General features: G+C 39.1%; 1 protein-coding gene across 1 annotated transcript in view; it reads left to right on the top strand.

Annotated features, from left to right (window-relative positions):
- Positions 1-14,419, top strand: part of Agps (alkylglycerone phosphate synthase) — a 92,239-nt gene that overhangs the window by 51,858 nt on the left and 25,962 nt on the right. Inside the window, exons 12-15 of the mRNA XM_038336678.2 lie at positions 1,069-1,120; positions 6,090-6,166; positions 8,049-8,161; positions 13,293-13,362. Of these exons, the coding sequence (XP_038192606.1) occupies positions 1,069-1,120; positions 6,090-6,166; positions 8,049-8,161; positions 13,293-13,362 (312 nt within the window). The remainder of the gene's footprint in view (positions 1-1,068; positions 1,121-6,089; positions 6,167-8,048; positions 8,162-13,292; positions 13,363-14,419) is intronic.

The following is a 14,419-nucleotide window of genomic DNA, read 5'->3' as shown; positions in this document are numbered from 1 at the left end:
GTGTGTATGCCTTCAGACCAGAAGAGGGTACCAGACCCCATTACAGATGGTTGTGAGCCACCATGTGGTTGCTGGGAATTGAACTCAGGACCTTTGGAAGAGCAGGCAGTGCTCTTAACTTCTGAGCCATCTCTCCAGCCCCTAGATAAATATTTTTTAACACCCTCTTTTATTATTTATTTTTATTTTTATGTACATCAGAGTTTTGCCTGTATGTCTGTGTGAAGGTGTCAGATCCCCTAGAACTGGAATTATAGACAGTTGTGAGTGGCCATGTAGGTGCTGGGAATTGAACCTGGGTCCTCAGGAAGAGTAGTCAGTGCTCTTAACCTCTGAGCCACCTCTCCAGCCCCCTAGATATACATTTTTAGCCATCAAAGTTTCATTGCTGTTTGCATTATATGTAATCCTAAAAGAACTTAAAACTGTGACTGTGTCACATATGTTTTTCTATGTAAAATAATTCTGAGGAAGGATTCAAAAGAAGAAATGGTTCTTAAGGTTGTCTTTGAAGATACTGCAGATGTTTTAGAAGTTTTTTGGCATATAAAAATTTCCACCAGTGCTTCCTGGTTTTAAAAGTATCAAAGAGGTTAGTGATGGTCTGAGTGGTAGAGCATTTGCTATCAGGTGCATGGCCACAGCCTTGATTCTCAACACCGTGAAAGGGAGAGGGTGCAGGGTGGGGAGAGGGAGAAAAATAATGTGCAAAAACCTAATAAAATATTACAAAATATGCAATTCTTAAAACACATATTTAGTCTTAAAAAGTTGTACTTTGTTGTAAAATAGTCCATTTTGAGGAGTGGAATTTCTTTTACATTATTCTTCCAGGTTACTGCCAGGCAGCAACTGTATTTTATTGCTAAGTTTAAAGGTTTGAGTATGTATGAATTGCTTTTACATATAGATTTCTCCAAATATTTTTATAAACCACTGATGTTTTGTCTTCATGAAATTTTTCCATATATCTTTATGTGCTAAGTCGTTGAAGTCTTATAAAGTAACAGTTAGGTCCTGCTGTGTGACTGTTGTCTGTTGAACTGATTCCCACTTCTTTTAAAACAGAGGTGTGCTCCTGCATCGATCCGCCTCATGGACAACCAGCAGTTTCAGTTTGGTGAGTAAGCGTGCTCAGTTAGCCTCCAGAACTTTCAGAGAGTGATGATCGTCACCGTGCTGTCCCTCGTGGAGCTCTGATCAGTACTCGGTCTTACGAGAGAGTGCCGTGGTGGAGTGCTGTGGGGAGCACAGGTGCCTGGGTTGCTGCTGAAGCTGTGCCTCATTCATGGAGGAAAGCTTGGAAAGGCTTCTCTGTTGGAGGTGGCACTTGCTCTGTCTGAATCTTCAAGGTGGAATGGAGGTTTGCTTGAGTCTTCTACCTGACCGAATTTGTTCCCTTGTGGGCAGAGCCGAACTTGTGAAAGCACAGTAGCATGTTTTAGAGTCTCCAGATATTTGAGTGGCTATTATCCTATCTGCAGTGGTCTTTCTTTGTGGAGGGGCCATCCATCATTTTGGCTTTAGAAAGCCCTTTCTGGCAGTGTTGTTCAGGGTGAGTTAAAGCACGATTAATAAAAACTCAGTGAAATTGGGGTTCAGCCTGAAGATCCAAAAAGCAAAGTGGCCAGCCACTAGCTCTTACCTTTACCTCAGTCCAAAATGGCCATCCTGCCTCCAGGAATCTCAGAATGAGACTGAGACTGAGAGTTGTCTCCTGTTTTATAACTCTACTGGGATCAAAGGAGTGCACCACTGGGATTAAAGGCATGCACTATCTGGTTCCTGTGGCAAACTATTGTGGCTACTGGGATTAAAGGTATGTGTCATCACTGCCTGGCCGTAAGGCTGACCAGTGGGGCTGTGTTACTCTGTGGTCTTCAGGCAAGCTTTATTTATTAGAATACAAATGAAATTCCACTACAGTGAGTGAGGAGGGAATGGACTGGAGGTGAAGCTGCGGGGTGAGCAGTGCAGGGGCAGATCTGGAGCACCTGGAATAGAGCGGCAACGGCGAAGAAGAGGGGCAATCTAAAGGGAAGATCAGGAACATCTCTAGACGTTGATTGGTTGATTGGCAGTGGGGTTTTGGAGAACATGTATTACAGTAGATGGTTAGGGGTGCTGCTGGGATATTTGGGTGGAGAATAGTAAGCAGCTATATCTAAAAACATATTTCTAAAATGTTAGAATTTTCAGGGCTTTTTGGTTTTTTGTTTTGTATATTTGTTTGGTTTTTTGTTTTGTTTTTGTTTTTGATACTGTCTTTCATGTGCTGAAGTTTACTTTGGGACTTAGTTTTAGGAATTTAAAAACCTCAGAAACAGTTCCTGAAATTATTGCCATTTCTCAGTAGCAGATGCCAAGGGCTAAGATAGGCAGGCTTTGGTTATGTACCTTAGGGCAGCTTAGATTTTAATGGGGAGTGGGGAAATGATTATATTCAATAGCAGCCTAAGTAAGCATGCCAGACTCTTAACAGATTAAGAATTAGTTTTTAAATTAAATTTTTCTAAGTCAGTCACTGTTTAAATTTTTTAAATGTTATTTTTAAAACATTAAATTATATAAATTATATAAATTATTTTAAAAATACTAATGATAAAGATTTCAGATAAATGTGTCCTTTCAGTAGTGAAATAAACAAGCCTCCTTTTGTGCTTTGACCTGTAATTGGAGATCTAGGTCTGAAGAGAGTCATCTCCAGCCGTGTTGTCTTTCACATGTTATTGAGGTAGTGAGACATCAAGAATACACACCTCTGTAAAACCACATGTAACTTGAGTAGATTTTATTTCTGAGCAGGATGTGTAACAGTTTACAGTGAGCCTTCGAGGAAGGGTCTTCTGGTGCCATCATCCAGTTCCTCATTCTCTTCGCTTAGGGATGTGCCGACACACCCCCTTCTAATTCTAGACTTAGTCATTATTTTTAATTGTTAGTAATCTTTAAACTTTGCTGTAGCAGCAGGCCACTTGTTGGTTCCAGGCCGCTTAGCCCTGAAGTAATCACACAGAAACTGTATTAATTAAATCACTGCTTGGCCCATTAGCTCTAGCTTCTTATTGACTAACTCATATTAATTTAACCCATTTCTATTAATCTGTGTATCGCCATATGGCTGTGGCTTACCTGCTAAAGTTCTGGCATCTGTCTCCAGCAGGGCTACATGGCTTCTCTCTGAACCTGCCTCCTTTCTCCCAGCATTCACTTTAGTTTTCCCTGCCTAGCTGTACTCTACCCCATCACAGACCAAGACAGTTTTTATTTATTAACCAATAAAAGCAACACATAGACAGAAGGACCTCCCATACCACTTCGCATACAGAGTTGGACCTTGTGAAATCTGGGCTTGACTGTTTCATCTCCTCTTCACTTAGCCGCTAGAGAGATCCTTTTGAAATGCCACACATTTTTTGGGTGTGGCTTTTTTATTTGCTTTCTCTATTGGTATATAGTCATAGTACAGAGTGTTGGCTTTCATAATGAGAATGTCTTTCAGTGATATCATATTTCCCCATATGCACATACCCCTCTCCTCTCCCTTACCCTTTCCCACTATAGGTTGTAATATTTTTGATTCCTCATATCCATTAAAGGTTCTATCTGTATATCCTGTCATGGCTTCCTGATTTAGCAGTTAAAAGAGTAGTTCTTAACACAGTAAGTGATATCCAGGACTGTACCAGCCATGTGGCTGATTGCTGAGTGCTTATGTCATACTGGTTAATGAGGTACAAGACTTATTATTAATTATACTATTTTTATTTCTCTTTGTACAACCCTTAATACAATATATTGAAGTTATCTATTTTCAGTGTATTCTAATGATGTACATATTTACTGTGTAGACAAGGCTTCCAAATTTGAAGAATATATTTTTTCTCTGTATATCCTGCACTTAACATGTAATAAACATTTAGGTGTTGGTTGGATTACATTGAACTGGCAAAAGAGTGAACAAATCCTAGATAACTTACAGCACAACGCTGAACACATTGCTATTACACAGTTTTCATATACCACCTGTCAGCTGAGCTTCGAGGTGACTAGTCTACAAGTTGTGAGGGGTAGAGTTGCGATTAAACTCAGTTTGTCTGATTTCAGAGCTCCATGCTTAAACTGTCTGATCACTTCAGAAATACTTTGTTAGCAAATCCCTTTCGATGAGTTATTACTACAGCATCATAAAACCGATGCTGTGTGCTAATTGATTCTAGTCATGCTTTCTGACTGAAAGATTTAGAAATCAATTTACTATAAGAATAAGACACACTAACCAAAATATATAGGCAACAGCAACTTGATGAAAAAATGCTCAACCCACTTAAAGTCGGTATTCTTTTTATAATATTTGATTTAATTCAGTATTGTGTATGAATGTGGCTGATTCCCACCATTGGAAGGGAGTGATGCCCACCAGAGTCAGCGGGTTAAGGTGATAATCCTTAAGGATTATTCACACAGGATTAGTAACATTTGGAGCTCTCGTGCATTGTTTAAAGTGGATTTGAAGACTTTTGTGTAAAGCATAAATTAAATCTTTTGCAAGAACTCAGTACTACTCAGGACTTTGGTGGTACTGGGGATAAAGCTAGGCTTCAAGCGTGCTAGGGAAGCATTCTATCACTGAGCCATATTCCAGCTCTCTTTTTACCTCTTGAGGCAGGGACTCAATAAGATGCCTACTAGCCTGGAACTCTGTCTTAGTCCAGGTGGACCTTGAACTTTCAGTTCTCCTGCCTCATCTTCTTGTCTATCTGAGGTTGCAGTCCTGAGCCCTGAGGTATAGCGCAGCACGTTTTGTGTTTAATTTCAGTTATCAATGTAGGGTGGGTCCTATTTGTTGAAAAGAAGTGAGCATCCTGATGATGTCTATTTCTAAGTTTATAGATGCTTAAATTACCTTTTAAAACATAGTTATGTTGGAGAAACATCTCTTACATCTTATAGGAAAGAAAAAGGTTTCTAGACAAATCAGATTTTGATCCCAGGACTCATAAACACCACCAAGACGGTTTCTATCCACCCCACAGTTCGTTTTCTTTGTTTGCTACCTTGCATGTCTGAGTTTTTCACTGTTGCAGCCATAGCATGGGTATCTCTTAGTCTCTACGTACGACCTATTTTACTTAGTCTTTCATGTAACCTAGTTTTGTTGTTACAATCAGGAAAAACAATGTGGTGAGTAAGTATTATATATTGAATTCTCACTTATAAATGAATTGGAATAAAAGGATGGTAATGATTGTTTTAGGAGCAACTGATTGTCTTTTGCATTTCTTTTAAAGGAATATCTTATACTTCAGAATCCTCAACCCTAGAAAACTAGAAAAAAAAAAACCTTTCTTTGAAGACAATTTTAGGTTTGCTAAGTACTTGAGGATCCTTTTTGAAAACTCTGCATAAACAGGATGGAATTTTTTTAAATTGTGCTCAGCACTAAGGCCAGATGTGGGACTTAACTGAAACCATCCCAGTGCTGAGAAGTTGCTCCTCTTTGAAAACTATGAGAGAGCAGTAGAAGGTTCTTACTAATTAAGTGTAATCTGCAGGCGGTGATGTTAATTTAACAGACTCTGAAATGCTGTTTGTTTTATTTTGGCAATTTTAACTCCCTGAGTGTGATTAAGGAAGCAATTGTTAGTTTTATGCTAAGAATTCTGGATGAGTTAAGAATTAAGAAGCAACCTTAAACTTCACATGGACTCCATATTTGGTTATGGTTCTGTGTGGTTTCTGTATAATTAAAAAATGTAGTAAAACCAGCCACCACTGGATATTCTTAATAAAATAAAAATTAGTGAGGTGGTTTTACTGTGTGTAAATTGTACCATTGAAAAGAAACTGCAAGTATGTATAGTATTAATTACATGTAGTAATTTTTCTTAGAAAACAGCGACTTTCATAAGTAAAACACTGTCACACTTGAAAGAATGTAGAGGTGAAAGATCTTAATAAAAGCATCCCTATAAATTACAGCTATAAAGACTTGCTTCCCTTAGAATACTAAATTAAAGCCATCTTTTGATCGCAAAACCACCTAATTTGTTATTAATTTAAACTGTAAACTTTTTTTCTCTTCCTAGGTCATGCTCTTAAACCTCAGGTCTCCTCTATTTTTACATCATTTTTAGATGGATTAAAAAAGTTTTATATTACAAAGGTAAGACTAAAAAATCTAAAATTGTGCTTGTGCAGGATGTAAGTTTTTCTTCTTGGCTTCTCCCTGTCCACACCTCCCATAAGGCTGTTTTTCCGTGGGGTGTTGTGTTGTGATGTGGGAACAGGTGTGTTAGCAGCTGACTGTGTAGTCAGGTCAGTGTGTATCTGGTTCGAAAGTCTAAAAACAGCTGCACTGAGCAGTCTCAATGCTGGCGACATTCCCTACAGTTGAAATTTTTTTTATAGTTGTACTCAGGGGTGAAATGAGATTGGGTTCATTTATTTAATGTTTTATTCCTGAGAACTTTGAAAGGTTGTACTAGTGTGTATGATCATGGCAACAGTGTGTATCAGAGTGTGTACCACCATGGCAACAGTGTATCATTTTATTGTTGTAGTTGGAAGATTTTTTTCATTATTTTGCTTAATTAGGTAATGTTTCTTGAAATGCCAGAGAGCTTGAACTGTCTCTGTGTTTTCTGGGTGTAATTTTGTGTGAACTATTTAAATGTGGTTGTTGTGCTAGGGAGGGTTTCTTGTTTGTCCACTGCACTTTGACACACACCCTTTTTGAGTAATGGAATACGAAGTACCCTTTGGCATGGATTTTGTAAATAACATTTTCCAACCAAGCACCTTCCTTTTTAATAGGGTTTTTCATTACTGGTGCTATGTGAATTTAAATTTATGTTTGTTCTTAGGACTATTTAATCACTTCTAAGCTAAGAAAGCCCTTTTTCTTCTAGTATATTTAGGGACCTTTTACTCCCCAACCCCCATTATTTTCTTGTGTTGTCCAGTTTTTGTTTGTTTGTTTGTTTTTGTAGTGTTGGGAATAAAATTCAGGGTCTCACACTAAGCAAGTGGGCGGACATTAAGCTATAGCATACCCTTTGCCTGTTTTAATTGACAGTGAAAGGTTTTGTGGTTTTCGTTGTTTTATTTTGCTCTTTTGCTGTTAGATGAAGATCTAGATTGCTCTTCACCTCCTCCTCTCCTGGGCTGACCCTTGTGTCAGCACTAGTGACTGGACTAGTGCCTGCTTCTTTTTACATTGAGCCCAATGCACCTTGCTATGTACTGTACTACCTGAGAATAGATACTGCTCATTCTTTGTAATAGTTTCTGTTTTGTTTTTGAAAAATTAAAAAGATATAATCTAGTTTTACCTCTTATTATTTAGAATTTTCTTTGTTGCCACTATTACATGTTCATTATTCTAGAAAAATTTTAGAGACTTATCCTTTTCAAATGTATACTGCTTTTTTTATAATTGGAATAGTCTAGTATATTAATTTGTACAAGTATTGGTAAAATTGAAATAATTTATGCATTCAGGACCATCTGTGTTACTTTTTCCCCTAGTGAATTTATATATTTCCTTTTAAAATTAGTCTTAGTTCTTTGCATGCACAAGATCTTTTTGTTACTATTATGTGATGTGTCACGGTTGGTTTGTAGAGATGTTAGCTCCACCCAGATGCTTTGCTCTATGATTCTGTAATTTGTATTTGTTTCTGTAATTACAGTTAAAATTCTGGCAGGTTACCTGTTGAGTTACTGTATCAGAAGTGATTATAATACCACAGTACTTTGAAATGCAGTGTATTTGTACTTCTGTTTGGTCTTGCCGTGCTGGGCCTCAAGCCCAAGACCTTGTACAGATCAAGCAAGCACTCACCTATGAGGTGGACTTCTGCAGCAGCATCAGGTCAGGCAAGCACTCACCTGTTAATTGACAGGGAAAGCCTCAAAGCTCACTGCTAAACAGGCTGCTGTAACTGAGGTCATGTTAGAAGAAAAAGAGCATAATGTATTTCACTTTACTGTTTTATAAGCTAAGGCCTCTCTGTAATAATACAAATTCATTTTATATTTTGTAGTTTAAAGGATTTGATCCAAATCAACTAAGCGTAGCCACGTTACTGTTCGAGGGGGACCGTGAGAAGGTTCTTCAACATGAAAAACAAGTATATGACATTGCTGCAAAATTTGGGTATGGATTTGAGTTTATATAGCAAAGAGGAAGTATGCTGAAGTTGTGCTGGCTTCGTACAGACTGTATGTGTCAGCAGGCTGTATTAAATTCGTTGTGATTTAGAAAGTAAGCTTAAAATATTTTTATCCCAAAAATTTGTAGGAAGAGTAATCTGTTGCTTTGACCTAATTTTACACATACATAATGTGTGTGCATGTTATATGATGTTAAATACTTTGCTTTTCCTAGATTTTTGCTTGAATGACAACTTTGTGTTGTGTTATTTGTTGTGTAGGAATGAAACAATTGTCCTGTTACTAGTTCATGTATAAAGCATATTACTAATGTGTTTTAAAAAGGAAAGTATGTCTAGTCTGTGATATTTGATAAATTATCTATACTCCACCCCCTGTCACTTACTGTTTATGTGGGTATAAAGAAACAGAAAACAATTCCCATATAACCAACTAAATAATGGTGGGGTGGTTTCTGTCTCTTGACGGATGAGAAGGGATGGGGAGAGCTCCCGTGGGAAAGCCATTTGTCAGGGCTGTGTTCCACTCCCTCCTCAGGTGCCACAGCCAGCAGCCTTTCCATCTATCCAGGGCCCAGGCCATCCCCAGCGTTAAGCTTATCCTGAACTCTGCAAGCATTTATCTACCCTCCTTTCTTTCTGTCTTAAGAAACTCACACTGGAGATAAGTGCTTTGCAGTGTCCCACCTTGTGCTGTGCTACTTAGCTCTTTGTTTCCAGGGTTGGGATTAGTAGTAAATACTGTCTTCTTAGAGGAAAAGCAGTCTCAGTTTAGATTCAGTTTCTGCTTTATTCTGATACTGTCTTTGAGCATTGAAAATAAGTCCCTCTTTTATTTTTGATCTATTCTGAAATTACAAGCAGAGTTTTAATTTCATTAATAGAAGATGAAGTTCATTCTTATATTTTCCAAGTTTTGTTTTGTTTTTAACTACTGAAGTATATTTATCAGAAAGGAGATTTAAGTTCATTTTTTTTCTGTATCTGCTTTATCTTGACATACTAGAAACTAAATATTTAAAAAAATTTATTTACATATTTCACTTGATCTTAACACAAAAACTGAGAATTGATTCTTATGAATTTAAATATTTAATTGGGATTTCTAAAATTTCAGAAGTATTAGAGGAAAATGAAATATTTGAGTTGCTAGATATGTGTTAAATTTTGCATAGTTCTGCCTCTTCTCCCATCCCCTAGTGCATGTGCCCCTGTTGACAGAGTTTTCTGTCCTGCCCAATTCCACAGCTATTCAGTCCCAAATAAACACACAGAGGCGTACACTAATTATAAACTGGTTGGCCTATTAGCTCAGGCTTCTTATTAACTCTTACATCTTAAAGTAGCCCATAATTCTTGTCTGTGTTAGCCATGTGGCTTGGTACCTTTTATCAGTGCGTCTGGGTCAGGACTGCAGACTGAGCCTTTCCTCTTCCCAGAATTCTCCTGTTTTGATTGCCCTGCCTATACTTCCCGCCTGTACTTCCTGCCTGGCTACTGGCCAATCAGCATTTTATTAAACCAGTGCAACTGACAAACCTTTACAGGGTACAAGACCGTTGCCCCATGGCACACCCCCACAGCTATGTGGAGATAGTGCTTTCCATTACAGTTCGGAGCAGGCTGGAAGGGGATAGTAGCTAGTACTGTGGCACACTCGCTACTGTTCATGCAGGAGGTTAGTGATGACAAATGACCGTACTTTCTGCTGCACACTTAGCCTGTCTCTCCTTAGGTGTTACTTTGTTTCTTAGGACATACTCCGTGTGTGATTAAAAACTTGTTTAATGAGTTAATAACACTCAGTAGGATTTTTTTCCTGTTTTATCCCCCTGTTCTATTCTTCCTAATTACTATTTTATTTGAGAATTATATTTTAACCCATAGGGCTTTATCAGAGTCATTTTATCTGATATACCAACTGTCATAAATGTTACTAATGCTACTTTTGTTTTCTCATAAAAACCTTCACTTACAACTTAAAAATAGGGCTGGAGAGATGGCTCAGTGGTTAAGAGCACTGACTACTCTTTCAGAGGATCTGAGTTCAATTCCCAGCAACCACATGGTGGCTCACAACTTAAAAATAAAAGTAAATCATGTCTGAGATATGTGGTCTGACCTTCTGAGATAATGTTGGATAACTGTAGTAATTTGCTTACTTTAAATAAATGTGCATCAAATTCATCCTTTAAAATGTAAATAAGGTCATTTAGAGCAAAGAGGAAAAGCCTTGACTAGGACTAGAACTTGTTTTCTTTTTGCTGAATTTGCTCCTTGCTTAAAATTAAGTTCTAATACTTTTGTCTGGCTTCCCTCGTTAAATACACAAATCCGTGTTTTGAACAATCCAGATTATTAGGGAAATGGCTCAGGGCTATTTTTGTTTTATTTTAAAATTTTATCCTTAGAAATACATTGTCTTTTGGTTTTCTGACTTCCCTGTTTTCAGTAGACATGAATTTTTGTTCCAGTTACTGAAGACTTGGGGATATTTCTGGTTTGAATGCCACACCACCAACTCTGAGTCCTCACACTGGGAGGAAGGCTCCACCACATTTCTTCCTTGCTATAAACTTTGTATCTGTTGGTGGAGCTTGTTTTTAATGAGGGCCTTTTTAATCCATTCTTTATTTCCTTTCTTTTTTTGTCCTGTGTTCGCATTGCCTTGTTAGCTAAAATTGAGCATTTTTAACGAAGTGCTCCTCTCCCGTCATGTAGAGGGTTTATGTGTCACTGTACTCACTCTGCCCCTTCCCTGTTCCAGCACTGTGCACATACCTCCCCCTGCTCCAGCACTGTGCACATACCTCCCCCTGCTTCAGCTCTGTGCACATACCTCCCCCTGCTCCAGCTCTGTGCACATACCTCCCCCTGCTCCAGCTCTGTGCACATACCTCCCCCTGCTCCAGCACTGTGCACATACCTCCCCCTGCTCCAGCAGTGTGCACATACCTCCCCCTGCTCCAGCAGTGTGCACATACCTCCCACTGCTCCAGCAGTGTGCACATACCTCCCCCTGCTCCAGCTCTGTGCACATACCTCCCCCTGCTCCAGCTCTGTGCACATACCTCCCCCTGCTCCAGCTCTGTGCACATACCTCCCCCTGCTCCAGCTCTGTGCACATACCTCCCCCTGCTCCAGCTCTGTGCACATACCTCCCCCTGCTCCAGCTCTGTGCACATACCTCCCCCTGCTCCAGCAGTGTGCACATACCTCCCCCTGCTCCAGCTCTGTGCACATACCTCCCCCTGCTCCAGCAGTGTGCACATACCTCCCCCTGCTCCAGCTCTGTGCACATACCTCCCCCTGCTCCAGCAGTGTGCACATACCTCCCCCTGCTCCAGCTCTGTGCACATACCTCCCCCTGCTCCAGCTCTGCACATACCTCCCCCTGCTCCAGCACTGTGCACATACCTCGGCACCCATGACCCAGGGGACATAATAGCTGAGTCTGCTAGTAAAATACCTTTACGCCTTCAAGAACTGAATAAATATCACCTGTCAGTAGTCATGAGAGATGCTTTGGCATTTTCCATAGAACTTAAGGCAATAACTCATTATTATTTTTACAGTGTTCTTAAGTTGTTGATGTAATTCAGCATGAGAGTGATTACTTTGGCCAGATTTTTTTTTTTAACGTAAAATGAGAGTCTGGTTTTCCTCTTCATTAAGCTGCCTACTCCTTTAAATATGTTAAGAACCTTGTGAATTGGTGTTTGAAATTTGTGAGAATAACAAGAAGTAGACGATTGATGTTCTACTTAGAAATAAAGCAATTTAAGTCTAAATATACACACACACACAAACATACATGCACACACAACATTTACATATATCTATTTGGAGTAGCTGCAAAATTGTCAGTTTTAGAAATATTTCATTTCTGAGTTTTGTGATTGCTTACATATTGTATCTTAATTTGATTTTGACTAAATTGACCGTTCTGAAACAAAAATAAAAGTGGTTTTAAAAGCTAAATTTGCAAGAAAACGTGATTATGAAAAGTAAATCCAAATTGCCCGTTATTTTCTTTCAGGACTTATGAATATAGGATGGATGTCCAGTTACAGGGTTTTTTTATTGTTGTTTTTTGCTTCAGATTTTTTATTTTATTTTTTAAATTTTATTTATTTGAGTGTGTGTGTGTCTGTGTGTCCGTGTGTGTGTGTGTGTGTCCATCCAGTGTGTATGTGCACTTGTGACAGTTTCTCTGCAGCTAGTTACAGGTGGTTATGAGCCATCCAGTGTAGGTGCCAACAGTCACACTTGGTCCTCTCCAAGGGCAGCAGACTCTCTTTCCTGCCGAGCCATTTCTGTAGCTCCTGCAGATTTTTTCAAAAAGCATGTTTCTATGGGGTTTGTCCACTGCATCTCAGTGTAGAATGGATCCCTTACCACCAGATAGTACCAAAGAACTGAAAGGAAAGTGGCTTGCTTTGGGAAGGAAAAGGAGGCTTGGTCTTACCCAGTGCAGCAGCTAGGCTGTTCCCACCATATACATTGGCACTCTGTCTCAGTGGTTCCCAGCTCAGGTGTCCTGCAGCATCCCCACTTCCTGTGCTTTCCTTTCTACTACCAGCTCCCGTGAGAACTCTCTACACCTAGCCCTGAACTGCTGCTTCTTTAGTTGCAGAGCCTGACTTTGTTTTGTGTCTGCTTAAGCCTGGAGCCCGACTGGATCCCTCTAAGTCCTCGCCACAGCACTTTGGAAATTATAGAACTTTATTCTCTCCCTCAACCTCACATCCAACCCAGAACTAACATTTGACTTTGAGTGATTTGACTTGAGCTGTGTCTTGCTCGTTCTCTAACATTGTGATTATAAAATGATATCCTTTGTTTTGCCCACTCTTCAGTGAATCCCAGTACAGCTAGGGCTCTGTTACACAGAGGAACCCTGTCTCAAAAAGACCAAGAGAAATGAAAAAGTGTTTTCAGATTTGTTATTCATGCACGTTCTCTTGTTAACTGGTATATTAATGACTTGTGAAATTAAGATAAAAGTGAGTATACCATGTTAATCTGTTGAGCAGTTATTCTGAGATGTTATCAGTTTAGCTTTTTTATTATTTCTTAGTTAAAATACATTGATCGTTTGTTCTTCATCTGCAGTGGTCTGGCGGCTGGAGAAGATAATGGACAGAGGGGTTATTTGCTGACTTACGTCATTGCATATATGCGTGTAAGTTACATTTCTGACATTAATTATTTTCCTATTGCCGTGGTAAAACACCATGATCAAGGAAGGCATCTTATAAAAGAAAACATCTAATTTGGGACTCAGAGCTGCAGAGGAGTCCATGACTGTCATGGCCGGCAGGCATGGCGCTGGAGCAGTAGCTGAGAGCTCACCTGTCCACAAGGAGGAGGTGGAGAGAGCTACCTGGGAGAACCATAGACCTTTGAAACCCGCAACCTCCTTCCCCACCCCTCCCACACCTTCTCCAACAAGGCCTCACCTGATCCTTCCCAAATAGTCCTGTGTGCTGGGGACCAAGCGTTCAAATGTGTGACCCTGTGGTGTGCTCTCCTTCAAACCACCACACTGACTTAGGTTACAGACCGTAGTCTTCCTTGCTTATCTTCATAAGGTTTCAGCTACTGTAATTTAGTGCACCATTTTACTGGAAAAGCCTGGATTTACTTTTAGATGCCCCTTTACTTTTACTTTACCTTTTTTTTTTAAACTTTATTTTGCTTTAAATTTACTTTTTAGAAGCCCTTTTAAAATTTTGGTATGTGCTTTTGAGGAACTTACAGGGGATTTAATGTCTTTCCACCTCTGAAGGCCAGTTTGCCTTTCTTAACATTACTTGGGTTGGAGTCAAGATGTTCTGTGTAGCAATGGTCTTTAGTTGATTTATGATCCATCATAAGGATTTATAAATCTTTATCCTTTCTTTAAAAATTGATACATAATTCCAGGTAGCCACTGGTTCAGAAGTTAGAAACTGTGTATGAACACTGTAGACTTTCTTAGTATGGATTCTGCCTGTGAGAGACGCCATTGCTCACATTTACTTCAAGTCTGTTGTGGTTGCTGCTATAAATCAGCCTTTTGAGTTTTTAGTTTTTCATTTGTTCTACTTTGGCTTTTATAGACACTGTTTTCTGGCTGAAGTTACTTTTACTTACTTAATTTATTTTAAAGTTTAACTGTTAGTGATTTTAATGATCTTATCTAAAGAGATCTGCTGGCTGCCTTACTGAAAGTTTGACTTTCCCAAGTTACAGATTTT

The sequence above is a fragment of the Arvicola amphibius genome, chromosome 7 (assembly GCF_903992535.2).
Source record: "Arvicola amphibius chromosome 7, mArvAmp1.2, whole genome shotgun sequence".
Classification (NCBI taxonomy): Eukaryota; Metazoa; Chordata; class Mammalia; order Rodentia; family Cricetidae; genus Arvicola; species Arvicola amphibius.
Note: the sequence above shows the minus strand (reverse complement) of the source record. Positions and strands in the feature narration are given on the sequence as shown.